Source organism: Trichoderma breve, chromosome 3 (assembly GCF_028502605.1).
Source record: "Trichoderma breve strain T069 chromosome 3, whole genome shotgun sequence".
Lineage (NCBI taxonomy): Eukaryota > Fungi > Ascomycota > Sordariomycetes > Hypocreales > Hypocreaceae > Trichoderma > Trichoderma breve.
The window spans coordinates 1173714-1193126 of NC_079234.1; the positions used below are offsets into that span (position 1 = coordinate 1173714).

At 52.2% G+C, this 19413-nt stretch overlaps 3 protein-coding genes across 3 annotated transcripts; 1 reads left to right on the forward strand and 2 right to left on the reverse strand.

Annotated features, from left to right (window-relative positions):
• Positions 1-2431: 2431 nt before the first annotated feature.
• On the reverse strand, positions 2432-4787 carry T069G_04784 (protein kinase domain-containing protein; the record flags this gene model as incomplete). Its single annotated transcript, XM_056171994.1, has 2 exons — positions 2432-4561; positions 4623-4787. The coding sequence occupies 2 exons, from the start codon at positions 4785-4787 to the stop codon at positions 2432-2434; spliced, it is 2295 nt and encodes a 764-aa protein (XP_056028852.1).
• A 7673-nt stretch (positions 4788-12460) lies between these two features.
• On the forward strand, positions 12461-13960 carry T069G_04785 (stc1 domain-containing protein; the record flags this gene model as incomplete). The annotated part of the gene is made up of 5 exons (XM_056171995.1): positions 12461-12495; positions 12730-12961; positions 13024-13185; positions 13239-13757; positions 13814-13960. 5 exons carry the CDS (start codon positions 12461-12463, stop codon positions 13958-13960), a joined length of 1095 nt encoding a protein of 364 aa, XP_056028853.1.
• A 698-nt stretch (positions 13961-14658) lies between these two features.
• Positions 14659-16529, reverse strand: T069G_04786 (mitochondrial branched-chain alpha-ketoacid dehydrogenase kinase domain-containing protein; the record flags this gene model as incomplete). The annotated part of the gene is made up of 4 exons (XM_056171996.1): positions 14659-14806; positions 15001-16034; positions 16117-16265; positions 16415-16529. 4 exons carry the CDS (start codon positions 16527-16529, stop codon positions 14659-14661), a joined length of 1446 nt encoding a protein of 481 aa, XP_056028854.1.
• Positions 16530-19413: the final 2884 nt, after the last annotated feature.

Genomic DNA, 19413 nt, shown 5'->3' on the forward strand with positions numbered 1-19413 from the left:
CAAGAGAATCGCAGTCCCTTTTGATCGTCGTCCACTTGATGCCTTTCTTCGCTGCTGCTTGTTCAAGCAAAAGACAGACCCGCACAAGCAGAAAAGCGCTCTCCAGGCACGGCAACTCGTCACCAGATATAAATATCCATATAGAACCCCCCTCTTTCTTCAATGAGGAAAAAAGAGAATTGATATAAATGAAAAAATGAATAAAAAATAAATAAAAGGCCAACCTGTCACAGACTCAGGTAAGAATCAAAAAATAAAATAAAAATAAAAAATGCCCCGTTCGTCTAAAATTATTCTGTTGCCTGATGATGGCTTGCACTTGTTTTTTTTCTCCCCTGGTTTGGCTCTCTCAAGGCTGCCTCAGCTGGACCTTGTTCCCGCAGGTTTTCCGCAGGTATCGCCTCGTTTCTCTTCCGTCTGGGGTCTAGCGCTGGCACGTGACTGTCTTGCTTACGTAGACGCTCAACTCGTGGCAGCTTTTCCCCAGAGCCTCATTCTGACAGGTCCCCGGTTTTCTCCCATTCTTCTGGTGCACTGCTACGGAGTTACACGCTGCGTGATGGAGTACGTACTTGTACACCGCAATCGCAAAGGTGATGCATGTACCCAACCTTATCCCTTGTACAGCTACAGTTACCTGCCCCATCATCGTTGCCGGACTCCAATGGCCTGACAGATCAATGATATCCTCCCAACCCCAAAGAAGAAATAATCATAATTAAAAATGATAAAGAAGAGAAAAGAGACGACGTGGCACAGCACACCCCCAGCCAGGGTTCCCATAAGGCTGCCAGATTTCGCTGCGGATCCCCCCCCAAAGGTACTCGTAACACCGCCAATACCGTTACCGGTACACACCATCTCGCTCTGCCTTGCGCCCAAAATGCCCATCGCTCCGCTGCTTATACAAACCGCCCCCCTCTCCCCTTTCAATCTCGTTCTCGTAAGCCAGGCAACAACAACATTGAAAGTCAGGTAGCCAGATAGGTAGAGTAAACCCGCAAACTCCCAGGCATCTATCTAAACAAATCCGCATTCCTACGCTCCTTATCAAAAAAAAAAAAAAAAAAAGGGATCCTACGAATAACGCTTAGTATCAAGAGAGAAAAATCAAGTCAGACGGACACAAGAGATGCATCTGGCTACCGCTTACTCTCGCCATGCAAGAACATGCATCGCCGCGCCCCTCAATATGCACAAGCAGTCCCACTTCGCAATCCCTACAAGTGCACACGACGAACTGTTTGATATGTAAGATACGGTAATGGTACGGAGTACTGGTAAAAAACTGGGAGCAGCCTTGGACCGTTCAGGCAGCAAGATACAGCCACGAAAATGTACAGTGTAAGCCGAGCGTGATTCTTGCATATAGTGGTGGTGCTCTTGTCCTACTCAGTGCTCTTATATCCGGTCAACGATTTAAATCATGCAATAAGGACAGAGAGAGTATTGAATAAAAGAAAAGGAAGAAAAAGGAGATATATAATATAAAAAAAGAATAAATTATGCTTCATTGCTTTTTACAAATTGTGAGGGGTGTTTTAACACAAAAGAACACAGACAGATACATAAAAAAACTCCTGTCTCCATGCGCCCTCACAAATTCTGTCTCTGGGCAGACGACTACTATTGATTGTGCAAGTAAAAGTATCGAAAAAACGACCGTAAAATATCCAACCACGACAAGAAAGAAAAACGCCTCGACTCCGTCCCAAATCTCCGTCTCCTTCTTCTGCTTCTTCTTATTCCTCCTCTTCAGCTTCTTGGTATAAAGGAAACAAAATTGTTTAACAAAGGAAAAAAAAAGTTGGTGTACTATGTGAGGTATATTTTGCTTCAAGCAAGGCGAGGGCCAATGCTCGCCCTTCTTATTTTCGGTCTATACGGGGTATTTCGGTGTGCCATGAGATGAGTTGCTCAAAATGTTCAATATTGAAGAAAACGAAGCGAAAAAGCGAATCGAAATCCAAAAAAGTAAATCAAAAGGCTGCCTCGAGCTCTGGTCTCGATTTTTGTATGTCGAAGGCCCCTCGAGGGTGATATATGGTACGGTACGCTCTTTGTGGTAGTAGTAATAAGTAGTAGTAGTATGTGTGTGTGTTTGTGCCAGCCGAGATACGCAGAATAAACCAAAACGAGTTTTTATACCCCAATCGAAAGAAGATGTGAAAAAAATAAAATGTCGAAAAAATAATGATATGATGGTCGACCCGGCGACTCATGATTCAAGGAGCGAGGAAATATGTGCCGCAAACCAACACCAAAACACCATTTATCATGCGAAGAAAAAAAAATAGTACACGCCATATTAATAAACAAAAAACAACTTTTTTGCCTCACCACTCAACAGTGACATGTCCGAGAGAAGGGGGGGGGGAAGGACAAAAGAGACTCCACCGAGGAAAATATTAATGACGTCTCCTTTTCTCCTTTAGATACGGTTTCCGGCGGCCCAGATGCTGGCAGAGGCCGAGGCGCTCCATTCACCACCCTCGTATGGCGGGGTGGGCCACTTGTACTGGTTGGCCGTCTTCTTGCTGAGATCCAGGGGCTTGGGCGCCAGAGCTTCAGCGCCGTCGGCGTAGAGCAGCTGGTTGCTGTTGGCAGACGGTGACGGGCTAGGGTACGGCTGCGAAGTCGACAGGCCCAGGTTGCTCGCCGACTGTCGCAGCGACTGGGCGTTTCCCTCTAGGCGCTTCATGGCCTTTTGCGTCGAGGTGAGGACCTCATCGAGCAGCTCGTCTTCTTCGGCCGGTGCCTCGTACTGCTGAACACCCTGCACTGCCTGGGCACGTCGGGTACGGCTCGAGACGGGACCGTTTCTGGCGGCGCCAATCAGGTTGTCGACGGATCGGGGCTGCTGGTAGGGCAGCGAGTGGTGACGCTTGAGCTTCCCGGCCGCGGCAAGTTGATGCGATTGAGGCACGGGAGCGCGTGGCTCAGAACCTTGAACATCGCTGAGAGTCTTATCCAGAGACTCGTACTCGGCCTTGGGAATGGGGCCCACTTGCTGGTCGACAATCATGGAAGACCGGTTGCTGTTCCAGGGTCCGCATCCGACCTGTGCCTCCATATCGTCGTACGCTGGCGAAACGGGGGTTTGGTGGCGGCCGGAGAAGCGCCTGGCACGCTTCCGAAGGTGAGAGAAGAAGCTCTCCTTGTGGGCGCTGGGAGGGGACGCAAGGCCCGTCTGTCCGTTAAGAGCACGCTCGGCCTGGGCACGGTGCATCTCGGTATAGTTGTTGCTGCTGGAGTTGACGGAGAGCTGTCGGCCCAACTTCTTGCTCTTGTCCTGGCTGTCGGCGTTGCTGTTGGCACGCGCCGTCACAGCGTCAGACAGGGGAGAAATGGGCTTGATGGAGGGCAGAATCGGCATCGGCGCAACGCCAGAGAGGCCGTTGGCCCACGTACTCCGCTTGGCCTTGGGCTGCTGCTTGGTGGTGGAAACGTCAACGGTGCTGGAGGTCTGGACAGGCGAGGGCTGAGCAGGGGCCACGACAATGGTTTCGGGAATGTCGCTGCGGCCGATGAGAGACTTGCGGAACCACGACTGCTTGGAGACGGAGTTTGAGGGGGCCAGGCCCTCCTTGGAGTGGCGGCTAATGTCTGACTGCTTGCGACCCAAGATCTTGGAGGCAGACGACTTGGGCCTCGACGGGTCCGTAGCGTCTGCAAAGTATTCGTGGTTCAGAGACTGAGTGGACGTAGGACGGTTCTTGGGATCCCACATCAGGCACCAGGTGACAAAGTGGCTCAGAGCAGGCGGCCACTGGGGGGATTGCAGGATGGTGTCCATTGCGTGAGGAGCCATCTTGGGAAAGGAGAAGCCCAGCTTGGAGGCCAATCTAGTGCCCTCGCGCCACTCGCCGCCTCCCACGCGAGCACCGGCCTTGTTGTACCAGTTTCCGGGGCTGCCCATGATCTCGCATACTCTCCACACCTGGTCGACCTCGTTTCCACCGGGGAAGAGGGGCTTGAGTGTGGCAATCTCGACGGCCATGGCGCCGACGGCCCAGATGTCGACAGGAGCCGAGTACTCACCGGCGCGCAGAAGCACCTCGGGCGCGCGGTACCACCTGGTGGACACATAGGTGGTGTAGGGCAGCTTGGAGTGAGTCTCACGGGCGAGACCAAAGTCGGCCAGCTTGACGGTGTAGGTGGGAGGGGTCGATGGCGGTGTAACCAGGGCAGAGTATCGTCGGAAGGAGTTTGAGGTGTCCTGGTGGGCCGAGGTGGAAACGAGAATGTTCTCGGGCTTGATGTCGCGGTGGAAGAAGTTGTGGGAGTGGATGTGCTCAAGACCCTGCATGATCTGGAACAAGATGCTCTTGACACTTGCGTTGTCGAGGTACTTGTGGTCCCTGGCCTTCATCAGCTGGTACAGGTTGCCCTCCATGTACTCCATGGCGATGTGTAGCTTCTTGGTGAAGGGATCTAGGAAGATGTCGAGAGCGGGGACGAGATGAGGGTGAGGCGGCAGGGTTCGCAGGAAGACGACTTCTCGGAGCTCCAGGCAGGGCGCCAGAGACTCGAACGTCTTCTTCATCGACTTGATGGCCACCTAGATAGGATGCGTTAGCAATGGGGATCCAGGCCGAGGTTGGTATGCTGAGCTGTCTTACAAGAGTGCCTCGACGGGCGACGGCGGCACCCGCTGTTCGAGTTCGAGCCAGGACAACGCTACCGAAGCTTCCGTCTCCGATCTCCTTGACGACCTCGAAGCGGTCTTCGAGCGCCATGTTGCCGTGAGGCTGTTGCCGCAGCGTCATTTCTGTTGTGGCCGTCATGGTGTATGGTTGACGGCTGAGAGTGCTGGCGCTGGCGCTATCAATGAAGTTGCAAAGGCAGCTTCAATAACGGTCCAAGAATTGGACGGAGATGAGGGAGGCCAGTCGAATGCTTTAAACAGAAAAGCAAAAGAAAGAAAAGAAAATCGACAGGCAAAAAAGAACAACACCTATTGGCCCGCAAGAGATGAGCTCTGTCGCAGAGCTGCTGATCGTTTATCGTGGCATTCAGGTAGGGCAAAGGGGGAGAAGAGAGCTTGAGGTTGCTGCAGTTTGTCGTCGGGCAGGAGGGTTGGTTTTGGTGAGGTTGAGGTTGATGGAGCGGGTCGCTTACACAGACGGATGAGAAGAATCGAGATCGTGAAAATCCAAAAAAGATGGAGGAGAAAAGGCCGAAAGGAGGTCAGTGTAAGGAGTGACTGAAGTGAGGATTGATTTCAAAGTGGATAGGCTTGGAGGTTATGAAAAAGGGGAGCTCTCAAAATGTCAACGGCCCAGGGGGGGTTGGTCCAGTACTCGTAGGTACTTTCTGGCACTACAGGACTCCCAACAGTGGCTAGACCCAGCTGATCGCGGAGGGATCCTGGGACCCGGACCGCTAAATTAGTATTAGTTGGGCCTGTCTGGATTGAGTGGGAGGAGCCCGCTTCGGCTTGGCAAATACGAAATGGAAGAGATGAGATTTGATGGGATGTGAAGATGAGATGAGTGCTAAGTAAGAGTAGAGAGGACCGTAGTGTAGGTACTGTAGCAGGTGAGAGTGGCTAAGAGCAATTTGGGGCGAGAGATGATGATGCGGTTGGTGAGATGAAATGAATGACCTGCGAGTTGACGACGGAGAGAGACGACCAAAGCAGAGCAGTGGAGCGTGAACAGAATGACAGGGTTCCTTTTTTTTTTTTTCTCTCTTCTCTCTCGCGGGGAGGCGGTCGAGGTTGGACGATTGATTGAGCGTCGTCGAACGGTGCAATATTTGGGCCAGTCGCAGGCCGTGGGTAACCAGCACTGTACCAGAACGAGAACCAGAACCAGTCGACAAGCAGCAGGCCTGGGCAGAAGCGCGGCAGTCAGCCAGCCAGCCCAGTGCATTTCCAGACCATTTGGTGTTTAGCCGGGGTTGAAAAGGCGCGTGTCGCAGACGAGCCAAAGAATGAGCAGCGGCAGAAACAGGGTGCCAACAGGGGGCTGGACGTCTTGTCTGTCGACTTGCACGCACTGCTGTGTGAGTGTGAATCTGGTGTGTACTGCACGCATGTTCACGGTCCGTGCATTTGTTTCTTTCTTTCTTTTTTTTTTTTGCTTTTCTTTTCCCGTTATTTTTTTTTTTTCTTTCCTTTTTTTGTGACTTGTATCATAAACGAGCTACTAGTAGTATTGGTCGGTTGCATTGAATTCAGCTGTTCAACCGTCGCGCACAAACGCGCATCGTTGAATCCATCCAGCTCAACCTCAGCTCAGCAGGTTGGCACCCGTAATACAACGCAACACACCTGTACTTGTCAAGCAAGTACTGTCATTCCCATTCAGTGAATGGCCCTGCAAAATAACAACAAAGCGAGCGAGTGGTCTAGGTCCAAAGCAGAGAAAAGCGTCTGGTGCTACTCTGCTATGGGCGATGGGGTGACCCCAAGGCCCGTCCGTCATGCCATGGGCTCGACAAGGCACTGCAGTCACCAGGCAGGGATCAGCTCCGCCGCCGCCGTTCGCATGAATGGGCGACTTTCTGGCCGCCAGAATTTCTGCTGTGATTTGATTGATTGATTGATTGACTCGAAGGGGGGCGCGGCACAGGAGGTGGTACATGAGGAATAAAAAACGAGCACAAGACGGTTTATGCTTGCCCATTGAAGGACGCCCATCAAAAGCCACCCGCCCGAGTCGTCACAAGTTGCCGGTACGCGCCGTTGCAGGCTCAGTGACTTGTGCGCACAGCTCCCACAGCTCCCGCGGCCGCTACTTGACCGCACTTTTCACGGTCGCGGTGCAGTAGCTCCTGGTAGCTCGCGCGGTACCCCATACATGTGGCCTTTCGCCCAACCACCCGCGTCAGGTACTAAGCCCGCGCCGCAGTGCTACCACACGCCACCCCGTATTCCGCAGCCACGTTCAAGGTAGCGGTACCGGCGGGCACAAGTACCGCGCTCCCAGCTCGTCTGCTGAAAGTTACAAGTTCCAAAATGCAGAAGTTACCAGGACCCGGCGCTATGCCGCACTTGGTGCTGGGTCAATGGAAGAGAAAAAAAAGGGACCTCCGTCTCTTTAATTTATCAAGTGGGGCCTGGAATCTATCGCAGAACTTCCTTTTGTCACGCTCAAATTGGGCAATTTGCGTGGCGGACAAGGGTCGGAGAGAGAAGGGGAAACAAGCAGAAATTTCCAGAGGCCACTTTTTAAATGATTTCTTCTTTTTTAGAGGGGGGCTATTTTGTTCTTTTTTCGCTTCTGCGAGAGTTGCAAGGGATCTCCCGTCAGGCGACCAGGCAGCTCCATTTCACCTGTGGCCACGGGCATATCTGCTGCCAATGAGAGACCTGGCCATTCGGTAAATAAGGTATGAATAACAGTAACCGTATCTTGGATGATATTTGATAGCACCAGACGGCACAGAGCTGCTCTACAGTGCTATTCCTACTTGAATTTAACCTAGCTACGTGCTTTGGGCATTACCGTCCATATCAACCTTGCACTGATATCAGCCCAATGTACCAAAGCGCCAACACGTGCAAGCCCTCCACTCCTATACTCGCTCAACTCGACACATCTACGGCTTACCTTGTACTCGGTACTCCTCCGCGTGTTTCACTGTGAAAAAATTTTCCACCTTGCTTACCAGAATTTATCATATACGCGGTGCTGGAGGAGTATCGGAGAAAAACATTGTTAATGCTTGTAAAAAAGTACGGAGTACAAGTATCAACTGTACCAGAAATCGCAGCGCTAGTACTTCCACGATATGCCCATCTTCTGCAGATGAGGGCCCAGACAGGGCAGCAGGCCTGGTGCCAGCACAGCACACCGGCGCCCCGGGGCACATTTTGCTACGCTCCTATTCGATAATATTGTGCCCAGCGCCAGGGTCGCTTGGGGGATCCACGGGCCAGTCAGAGCTGCCGGGGTCTTTAGGTGGTCGAATTGTCTGGTGTCTTGCGGCTGGAATACGGAGCGCCGGAGCCAGTGACAAGCAGAGCCGTGCAAAGAGTACTTGTCGCGTCAATACAAAACGTGGGCTGTCAGCAAGTCAATGCAAGATTCACGTTTGATGCAAAGTACCGAGTACAATTTACGACTACCGTGTCGTAACAACAATGCACACCACAACTCGAGATACAATCCAATCCAGTCATTTCAGGTTCTCTTCATTCTCTTCCCACCTGCTGCATAAGCGAAGCACTCACACGCGACGTTGCTGGAACGCCGAGAGGGGCCCCCACTGCGGCTAGTCCGCTACAAGAAGCAAATCCAACAAACGCCTAGCCGATCCAGGACTAGCCCGTTACAATGGGAAATTCTGCCATGTTTCAATTCCGGCGCAAGTACCTGCCAAACGGCCCTTCCAAAGTACCTTAACGCGTCCGAGCCTACGATCGTATACTTGTGCGCTTGTACTCGTGCATGTGCGAATTTCTCAGCAGCGCTGGTCCGGTCGGTACTTCTGATTGCCGCCATTTTACAGAGCGAGATTGGTGATTTTGACCCGGCCCCAACAAAGCTCCTTATATTTCCAGCGGCGCGAGTGCTTCACGGCGATGCCTTGCCTTGTCATGCCTTGTCATGCTTTGCATGCTGAGATTAAGAACCTGGAAAGTCTTTGTCAGCGCTTGAACAATGTGAGTGCTGCTTTACATCTCACAACGCCACCAAATGAATGAGCTCAAGAATCACTCGAAAAACTCGTTGGAGCCCTCCAGCATGGATGCGCCGGAAGAGCTACTCGTGCTATGTCTCCGGATCATGACGGCTCACTGCCGCGGAACAGGTATCTTGACAAGTACGCCCTCATGGATTTTACTGGAGCACCCTTTTCACATCTTCGCCTCCTGCTGCTCGGGATTGGCGGCGTGAGATGCCTGTACAGTACTTGGTATTGGGGGCCGAGACGCAAAGCTCTCATCTTGGCCCATTCTACTGTAAGCCATGATGCCTTCACTCCTAATACGGGTACGAGCTGCGCACATAAAAAAAAAACACATATAAATAAAAAAAACTTGCACCTCCGAAAAGGAGAATGTCATCCGAGAGAGGGGCCGATGGCATGTAGTGTGCCTTGGTAGCCGTCCTCCAGATCTGCAGCCTCGCGGTCTAGAAAAGCCTGAGGAAGGCTGCTACTGCACGTTGCTTGAGTCTATCAACGCACTGGCCTGCTTTTAGAGAGTTCAAGGCTTGCCCGTAATGCAGGGACACACACAGACAGGCGCACAAAGGAGAGAGAGAATGAGGAATAGAAAAAAAAAAGTGTGGCGGCTACGAGGCGATTCATGTCACATCCAGCCATGAACGCGTGGTGTCACCGGTGACACGCCGTTGGCCATTCTGCTGTGAGCTGGAACGACTTGAATCGGAGCATTTCCAGGTACAAGCGCCAAGGGGCCGAGGGCCTTTATCGAAAAGGCCGTGTCTCACTTCTGCAAACATGTGCCTGCACCGTTTATGGGCTGACGAGAGACAGAGAGCGAGAAGGCTTTGGCCATGTACCAGTATTCAGTTGGATGCTTACGGGAATGCTCCGGGCAGGATTCCGGTTACATTGTGCTCGGCCAGAACCGGACTGCCTGTTCAAGATGAAGTCTTTCAGTTAGTTGGTGACTGATTTGGTATGGATTTCATATCCAATAATGAGAGGCACGATCATTTGTTGCGCCACCACCCAATATCATAACTACATGTACCTCTACCTTCACCTCAAACCCATTCATCGCAATGAATTATTGCCTTAGACGAGATGGGATGGGATGGATCAAAATAGGTATCATCCCAACTATTGAAACGGCTGCTAGCACCAAGCACAGACTCGCCTTCACTCCAGCCCAGCTGCAAGAGAGTCTCCATCCTTGTGCCAGTAGTTCCGCATGGCCGGTATTGTATCCAGTGGCCAGGGCCTGCTTCTCCCCTTGCATCAGGGCTGCAGCGGCTGCAACTCCGATGTCTCTCATTTTCCTCCACTATTCCAATAGACCGCGGTTCCGGCAGCAACCCCCTGACAGAATTGGATCTTCTTTGCTTTTTATTCTCCTCCCCGCGGCTTAAAGTAAAAGAAGAAAAGCAAGAGAGAAAATTTTCACAAGAGCCCCTCGTGTTTCTTCTCTTGTGAGACGGAACAAGCGCGAAGTGACCCGTGCGAGAGACACCCCCGGGGAATCATCCCGCCGCATGTCTGAGCTGCATGTCATCGGGGGGGGCCTGGGGGGAAGCGTCCCAAACTGACAATATCAAAGGCCATCCCACCGTTGCACAAGGTGCTTCAGATGTGTACTCGTACCTGGGGAGCTTGAGCATTGCATTGCACATTCGTGCGTGGTGTGCCTGCCTAGGCCCTTCCGCTGTGGCGTTGCTTAGGGACACTGACTTGTCATCCATCCTGTTGTGCCTGAGATGGTGGCGATTTTTCCCTTCTCTTAATGTTGGTGGAGTGGGGATTTATAGGAGCGGGATCAGGAGCTTCGAAAGGCAGACAGACAGAACAAGACGTGAGCAATGACAGCTACGGCAAGGCTAGACTTGCTCGCCCCCCTATCTTGCTTCTCCCGATCGAAGCTATCCATGATGGTACCTGCAGTATGGAGTACTACTTGTACATGTATAACCAGCACCAGCAGCTTCTTTGACAGGTAAAACAGACCTCATCGAGTCATTCGTCAGAAGCAGTGGCCCGTTTGACAGCCGTCGGGCGCCGCTCTGCGTTGAACGTGCCAGCCAAATCGCCATTGGGCCTTGTACAGCCAGGTCAGCGTGGCAATGAAGCAGATACGTAGCTGGAAGCCTAGCATCGAGAGCGCGGGAATCCATTTGATCAATCCTTTTTAGTGGAGTGGCCTCTTTGTTGAGACTCCGGGATGGCCTGCCGACATGGGACGGGACATGAGCCCTGCCACTGAAATACCGTTGACATCGGTCTTGATACTACCAGGTGTTGTTCCGATGCCCCTATCTGGCTCCGGCGTCTTTTTTTTGTCGTAGATCTGGTGTCTTGTGGCCTGAACATTGGACTATGCAAAAGGTCGGCAGCTCTGGTCTCAGTCTCACCCGTTGATAGGCCGATTCCATGGGTTTTACATTGTAGGCGCTTTCGCGTTGAGCGTGACGGATAGCCACTCATCTCGTATCAGATGCGAGCACTTTAGACGATGGAGAAGCCCATTTCAGGCGAGCCCCGAACATGCCTGTACCTGTTAATTACAAGGTAGCAGCAGCAAGTCTATCGCACCCGCACGTGTGTATCAATCTCGGTATTCGGGACATGGGCAGCGGTTAAACACGACCTTGTCGACTGTTGCAGTAAATTACGAGTATTGGTGTCTGGTGCTTTTCAACCTTGTGGTTGGGTAGAGAGTGTCTGTTGTTTCTTGTGGGCATTCACATGCTTGGAGAGGAACCCAGCGCATTGGCTTTTGATGAAACAAGCCCATGGTCAGAAGAATATGCGGCATTATGATGAAAATGTTTGCATAAACGGGACACGGTTTGGCGGAGTCCGTATGAATTATGCGGATTGCCATTAATGACTGAAGTTTTGAAACAATCCTCGGTGACATCATCCGCATCGGCGCTCCAGTTGTAGGGTAGATCATCACCACTCATACTTCAAGACGCCAATGCAAATGGCATGTATAGACTACTAAAATATCGAGTGGATTTACTTTCGAGGAAGCTTGTTGAAGGCTCTTTTGCGGTAAAGAAAAATATTAAATTAAATATTACGCAGCATGCACAACTCCTAGATACTCGTAGCTTCCAGTTGGTAGATGTGAGGTTTCTCCTATAGTTACAAGGTGTAAACCTATAGCGGTGATATTGGGGTGGTGGTGTATGTTCAAAGACCGTCGATATCTACCTCAATATTTTGGTCATACAAAGACACGGAGAGCCAAGAATCAACGTTTCGGCACTTGGCCGTTTGTCTCCAGTGTGATCAACCTGCCCTTTGGTGAATGTAGCTTACGGTATCTCTCTGATGCATTCACTCGCGAATATAGTTGCACCACAAGTCTTAACTCTGCCAGCATTAATTCACCTGGGAACTGCTGCAACTTCAGATGGAATGTGACGCAACAATTAGATGTCATGTGCATCTTCCTCACCTCGGATATTGGCACATTGATTCATTGCGCTGAGCCAGCTGCAACCAGCCGTTGATATAACAATAGCAGACTCGTTATTCAGATATGCCAGCTGCCGTTTGCAAATCTTGATGCCTGAATTTGACGGCTTTTTGGTCACAAGGCACAGCGAGGAGAGATAGAAAGAACGATTGTGGCCGACTTTGGCTCTTGCTGTGAATCAAAGCAGCGCCTATAAAGTACACTCTCCTCTTCCACCTCCGCCTCCTCCTCCTCTTTCTTCTTCCAACCTCTGCACACTCCCTTTTCTCTTCTTCGTACGAACTTTATTCTGAACTCTGCACTACTTCATCGTTTCCTTCCCTTCATAGTGAAAATCAAGAGAGTCACTCGCGAACCATGGCCAACAGAAGGGAAAACCCCAACTTCAATTTGTGAGTTACCTGCCAACTCGTTTCCAACCCATCTCCTTGGAAGTTTTTGGTCCTTTTGATACAACTCTTTATTTGAGCCTCCACACCTCTCTCCTTCTTGCTCACTCATATTGGAGGTGTAAAGGTTGACTGATGTGTTCTAGGGCGAGCTTTCCAACGAGGTACGAATACGCAATCCAACTCCCGTGCCTTTCTCCATCGCCTTGTATCAATTGAATTGACCCATGTCACTAGATTTCGATGCAAAGTCGGCGGAGAATGGAAGCCTCTCGAGGAGTTTTCCAAAAACCAACAACGCCTCGCTCTAAGCAGCCAGACTGGCCGATCTCGCATCAATGCAGCCAACTCGGGAATGACTTGCCGAGAGCACTCAGCTGGCCAGCGCACAGAGATGACGTGCGAGTTGTGCGGCCTTGTTAAGCCTTTGTCTGAGTTTAGCGGCAATACCAAGAGAAGTGGTAGTATTGTATGTTGGCGTCCTCTCATCCCAACGATACATTGCATAGAAGTTGGCTGACCTGTCTAAAGAGCTGCAAGAGATGCACCGCTTGGGTCGAAACCCAGGAGCCAGAGGTTGTACCCGCTCCTCTTGAGACTGGCCACATCTCGATTGAAGAGGAGCGTGGAGAAGCGTGGCCCGCTAGATTCATCGACAGCACTGATTTCTTCTCTGATGATGCCTATCCCCAGGTACGTAACTGTTTAGCCCATATAATGGTCGCGTATAATAACATACACACTAGGCTCCTGTCACTGGATATTCATCGCTTGGCTTGGAAGATGGCGAAGTAGCGTCCATTATGGACGGAAGTGCTCCTTCCGAGTACTCTGCCTCCGAGGCATCGTCGAGCCGGGCACTCCCTCCCCATCTGCGTGGCTCCATTGGCCAAGATAGACACTCTCTGGCCACTTCCACCGATGGACGGAGTGCTTCCAACAAGTCCTCGTTTGTACAACACCTCCCTCCTCATCTCAGGCCTCTGGTACAGCAAGGCCTCTCCATGGACGCTCCGTCCGACGCCGCCAGTAGCGAATTCGGTGGAAACCCAAGCAGTATCTCGACAGCTACAACAGCGAGGGAAGCACGATTCGAGAAGCAAGCGCGCCGAGTGTCCTTTAATGCCTGGGATCCAAATGGAATGCAACATCGAGGCTTCAGATCGGCCACGGAAAGCTCGGCCATGGGAACCTCGGAGGCGGATGAAGAAGAAGACAGTTTGCCAAACCCGCCAAGCCAGGCCAGAGGCAAATGGCCAAAAGTTGTATGTCATTTTGCACTATCACATCATATCCAATCTGTCAACTGACCATGTCCTAGGTACGCATGTCCCAGCAGGAGTTGCGCCAGGTCGGCACAAACCACCATGTTGCGGCTCGAGATCCCGGCCCTGTGAATCATCGCCCGGTGCAACACGACACGACCAAGTGCTGTGAGCCGGACGATGAAGATGGCGAGGATTACTAGTGTAGGCGCGTGGATATTGACCCCGAGGAAGACGTCTTTTGCTTTTGATTCTTGCATTTTGTTCATTTCAGTTTAGCTATGAGCCCCCATATCGGGGACACGCCACGCCGGGGAGAGAGATGTTCGCAATGGTTTTCAGATTTAGTCTAAAAATTGATGATGTGGATGATATACATTTCGTTTCCACTCCCAGCATCCAAACGGAGGCTGTAAAAGCCTGTGCTTGGTGGATGTTGTAAAAATGCATCCCAGTCCCGTTCCTTAATCGCCAACACCCGACGACCTACTTATGCTGTTGCAAGCATCCCAAATTGTACTTTACACTTGTACATCAAAACACGTCTCCTTTTTCCGCCTGTTCCTCTGTGTTTGAAGCACTTCTTAAGGCTCTCCTTCCACTGAAAAGAAGCCCCTTTGATGTGGTTAAAGATATAAGTCCTCCGTGAAAATCCTAACATTGTTTTTGATGTTGTCCTGTCATATCCAATATAATAAACATGATGATTCGTGAGATGGTTTCTCTCATAGCTTGAGAGAGGCCGGTTGTTGTAACCTTGTGTGGTTGCTGGTGGTATGCTTTGTAGATTCTACAATGCCTTGTAAAATAAGGTTATGCTCCTTTTTTTGTGTGTTGTTTGTATGTATTCCTGTTTTTTCTTCTTTCTTACAGCTCCTTATCGCCCTTTTCTTTCTTTTTCTTACAGCTGCTTGTCGTCCTTGTGGAGGAAGCTGCTCGGAGGCGCATTCACCACCGCCTCTGCGTCCCCGACCTGCCGGCGCTCAGTGACCTCGCGCTTGCTGTTGCTCTTGAGCTTGCTGCGGATGCTGAGGGCCGAGGCAGGGGTTCTAGCGTGGGCGGTGCTTAATTGCTATTGGAGGGGTTCTGAGGAGGAGGAGAGGCGGTTGAGGTGGAGGTAGACGTCGGTGCCGTAGCTGGAGAGGAAATGAGGGTTAGTACTGAACAATACTTGAGGATTAAGGGAGCTTCAACGGGGGAGAGAGGGATTGGGATTCCCCGTGCAAGAGAAAGGAAAACGTACCCTTCCATGCTAATGAGTTTCAAGTCGCCGCCAAAGTAGCGGGCGTACAATCTTGATATAGGCAGACCATATCCGAAGCCGGCCATCGGGGCCTTGAAATCGCTCTTATCAAAGTCCGGGTCGAGGTTGGGCGTGCGGTCGACGGTGGTGTACATATATGTCCAGACCAAGGGGATGGCGCTGCGGGGGATGCCGCCGCCCTCGTCAGAGATCTTGATGGTGATGTCCTCCTTGCCCTCGGCGACAATGACCTTTGTGACGGGGAACTCCTGCTTGTCCATGCCGTGGGTCTCGACGACGGCGCGCAGCGAGTTCTTGAGCGTCTCGAAGAGCATGTGCGACAGGTGGCCGGGGACGTACATGAAGTCGAGGTTGGGGTTGCAGACGAGCTGGATGCGGGGCGCCTCGAACAGGCCGTAGTGGTCCTCGCAGACGAAGCGGGCGTTTTCAATGGCCTCCTGGGCCAGCTCCTTGACGTTTGTCTTTGTGCAGATGACGCCGACGTAGGTCGGGTCGCGGTGGTGGCTCTGGTCGGTCAGGGCAATGTGCTGGCCGATGAGCATGCGGATGCCGATGCGCGACATGTAGAAGCGGTCGAGGAAGGACTGGATGTTGGAGTCGATTTGCATGCGCTGGCGCCGCCGCTTGTACTCGAGGATGCCCTGGGCCATGGTGGTGACGACGCTGTCGTGCCGCCGCTTGATCTTGTGCAGGCACTGGGCGAACTTTTGGTTGTAGAGCTGCAGCTCGGGCGGCCAGTCGCCCGTGTCGTCGACCGTGGCAAAGTATCTCCGCGCAACGGACCGGGCCTTGCCGTGGCCGTTTGATGATGTGCTGTATCCGTTGCCGTTGCTGTGGCCGTTGCCGTTGAGGTGCAGGCGACCCCAGCCCGAGGCCTCGCCCTCGTCGATGGACGGGTTCGGCGTCGACTCGGAGAGCTGCGCATAGCCGCCGCGGCTGCCAAACTTGGCGGGCTTCATGAGGCGCTCCTTGATGTCTTTGGCGAGGCGCGGTCGAGGGAGCTGGGTGATTTCCTGTTGGGAGAGGGAGGGGTTAGTTTGGGGACATCAATGGATAGCTAACATTTGCTCGACATGTCATGGGCTTGTGACGTACCTCAAAGGACTGGGCATACCAGTCCTTGACCTTTTTCACAGAGGGCATGTCGTTGAGGCCGTCGGGCAGCAGCTCCAGCTCCTCGACGCGGTGCGCCAGGCGGATTGGCAGCTCCTCGGCCAGGAATTGTGAGGCGCGGAAGAGGGTTCCTAGAGGGGGCCATGATGTCAGCGTCTCTCGCCATAAACTTGCTTGCTGTTGGTTCCATATTCTTGTTGCTTCTTGTTCGTGTTTTCCTCCTCTTGTTTTCTTTCTTTCACAAATTGGCGCGCAACAGCCAATTCAAGCACAAACGCACCTGTGGACGGCTTATCGCCAAACTGCACCATCTGGCGCAAGCTCACGCCAGTCGCTGGGAACTTGGCGTAGTGCCGGATGGTGTCCATCAGGGTCTCGGACGCCCGCCATGACATGATGGGCGCTCGTCCCCCAGGAAGGGCAGAGGTAGAGGCGGGATTGGTTTGGGGCGAGATTGGAGGAGTTTGCGCACTCCCGCAGCGGTCAATGGCGGTTCAAGGCGAGGCAGCGCGGGCGGGAGGACGGAGAGGAGGCAGAGTGGAAGCCGAACGAAGCAGGATAATTACGGAGGATTGGACACAGAACGAATAGACCAAGACAAGACAGTGCAAAGGCCCGGCGCAAGGGAGAAACAGAACCAGCACAGGATAAGCTGAGGGGCTCAAAAAAAGAAGATTGAACTTCAGCTGCTTAGACCAGTCTCGTCATCGGCACATGTAAGATGAGAAATTGGGATGATTAAAGCAGGTCGAGGCGCTTCTGACTCAAAAGTGGCGAGCGATTGCGGCCCCGCGGAAGCTGCTAAGGTTAAATGGCTGTAGCCGAGGATGTGTCGGACGGAGCATCGAGAGCCGGAGCAGAGCAGAGCTTGGGGGGTCTGGGCCGGGCATTTGCGGCACGTGGGCATTTATATGTTTTTTTTTTTCTTTCTTCATCTGTAAATTGAATCTCTAACGTACTATTTAGTTTCGTCCAGGGGATGGGATGGGGGTCCTCCCCTCTCCCTAACAAAAAAAGAGCCTCTCTTGACGATGTGACGTCGTGGTCATGCTTCAATGCTCGTGCTCATGCCCATCACAGTCGCGTGAACGGAGCTCACCCAGAAACGGCGGGTTTCGGGGTCCGGGTGCCCCCACTCTGGGCAAACGGCGGTGGTGGCTAGGGGGGATTCATCGAGCTGTTAGTGGACGAGGGGGGCGCTGGGCGTGGTGAGTTAGGGGGGGCACTCACCTGGACTTTGCCGGCGGTCCAGGCGGCTAATACGCTATACGGAGCCCGTACTGTCAAAGTCCGTATCGATTGAAGCTCAAGACACAGAGCTGAGTCTTGATGGATTCAATTGCGCTTCCATGGTTGAGTCGTCACTCCATCCCATGGATCCTAGGCAAGATAAGATGTGGACTAGGGGGCAAACATCTCGATCAATGCCACTTCTCATGTCATGGCTGGAGCCACAATCCACCGGCCATCAGCCAATGCAGCGGCAACTTGCATCGCATCTCATCTCGTCTGGCTCCCCTTTACGCTGCGTCTATACATGGTAGCAGGGATTAGCAACGTTGACAGCATACCAAAACAACAATTTTGTACGGTTACAGTATCGTCGTTGTCTGTTGTCTGCTTCAAGTACTCTGCACGACCGTCAATAACCGTTTATTACCCAGTCCGTCCATTGCTTCGGGCTGAGGGATCGAGTCCTCCCAACTACCGCCAGTCCTGCCAAAATAGGCCACGGACAAACGGGAGAGCCCGCACATGCAGTGCAGTGACATCGGATGTGCCTGGTGTATTGACAGCTGCCAGGTACCTTGCCCAGTATGCCTATCACTGGTGCTAATTACCTAAAATCGAGATGAAGCTGCATACCCGGTTGTTGGCACGTAGCTTGCAACATACATCTGTAATGATAGATAAAAATGGCATGACTTGGAAAAAAGAGAGGAAAAAAAGATTTTCAAGCCACGGCTGGTCAGCCCACCAGTTCCATTGAATCTGCGAGCGCATTGATCGTATCTGGCAGCCCTTACCTCAGCTCCCGCCACCAGTAAGGGGGCATGTAGTCAGAATCCATGGCTCGGAGAATTAAATTTTCATTTATTTCTATTTTCTCTCTATTCGTATATCCCGCGTACCTTACGATTCGATACGACCAGGCTCGGAAGGCCATCCATCGTCATCTGTCATAAATAGATCCAAGGGACTCCCCTGGCGGACACATGATTGTCGTCTGGAAGGTGGTATGGAACGGGAAGAAAGAATCTGCTGCAGGTGGCCAGTTGGACCAGATCGGATCCATATTTTCAATGGATGTTGATATCTTGGTTGACCCTTACTGTATGCTTGGCCGAAGGCATCAATTACATTAGCTGCTGCTATTACTAACCTCTGGGCGGCTTAAAGACGGACGTGGACTGGAGACGTGGAAGCTCTCAGCTATGGTTAGGTTCTGTTAGTATGATTCGACTAAGGCTGCTTGCTATTGAAGCTGTTTTATTGGACGACGGATCATTCATTCCCCGATGCACGACAGCGGTGCTAATGTAAGTTTGTACGAGCAGGCGTCGACATCAGCACCAGCATAAGCCATCCCGCCTCTGCCGCACCACAGCGCAGCGAGAAACAAACAAGCGGTGTTGAGAGTCGAGCCAAGGCAAGGCAAGGCACCAAGGGTCTGGCGAGTCCCCCAATCCGTTACTCGTTACGCTCGAGCTACTGCACCGTCATTGTCAATTCTCCACGGTGGCTCCCGGGGGGCGGTCAGTTCCGTCTGCAAAGGCTTCGCTTCCATGTGCGAGCATAGGGGGGCCTTCATGCGGCCACCTGCTGCGACACGACATCACTTGAAGATGCCCCATTTTCGATAAGGGGAGGGGGAGGGGGAGGGGCGTCGGTGTAGAATCGACTGTTTGTTACGGTATCTCGAAGAGGTGACTGCTGTGTAAAGAGTACATGTAAGAATCGACACTCGTTGGAATACAGCCTGACGGCTGAGCGTTTGGGTGGTGTTTGTACCCAACTCATACAACTCATAAGACAGCTGCTGCCGATACGAGCAAGGCAGGGAAAAGGTACAGAGTAATACCATCAGCCATGATTTCCGCAATCTTGAACCAATTAATGGCACACACGGGCACTAAGCCCCTCGCATGGCATCGCGATGAATGGCTGATGGACTGCATGGTGGCTTGGGCGAGCGGCTCGCCTCGTCCAGTCAGGGGCGGCCAGCCTTTGCAGACCGGATTTCTAATGGCCTCGCGCGTTTGTGTGTGTGTCTGTGTG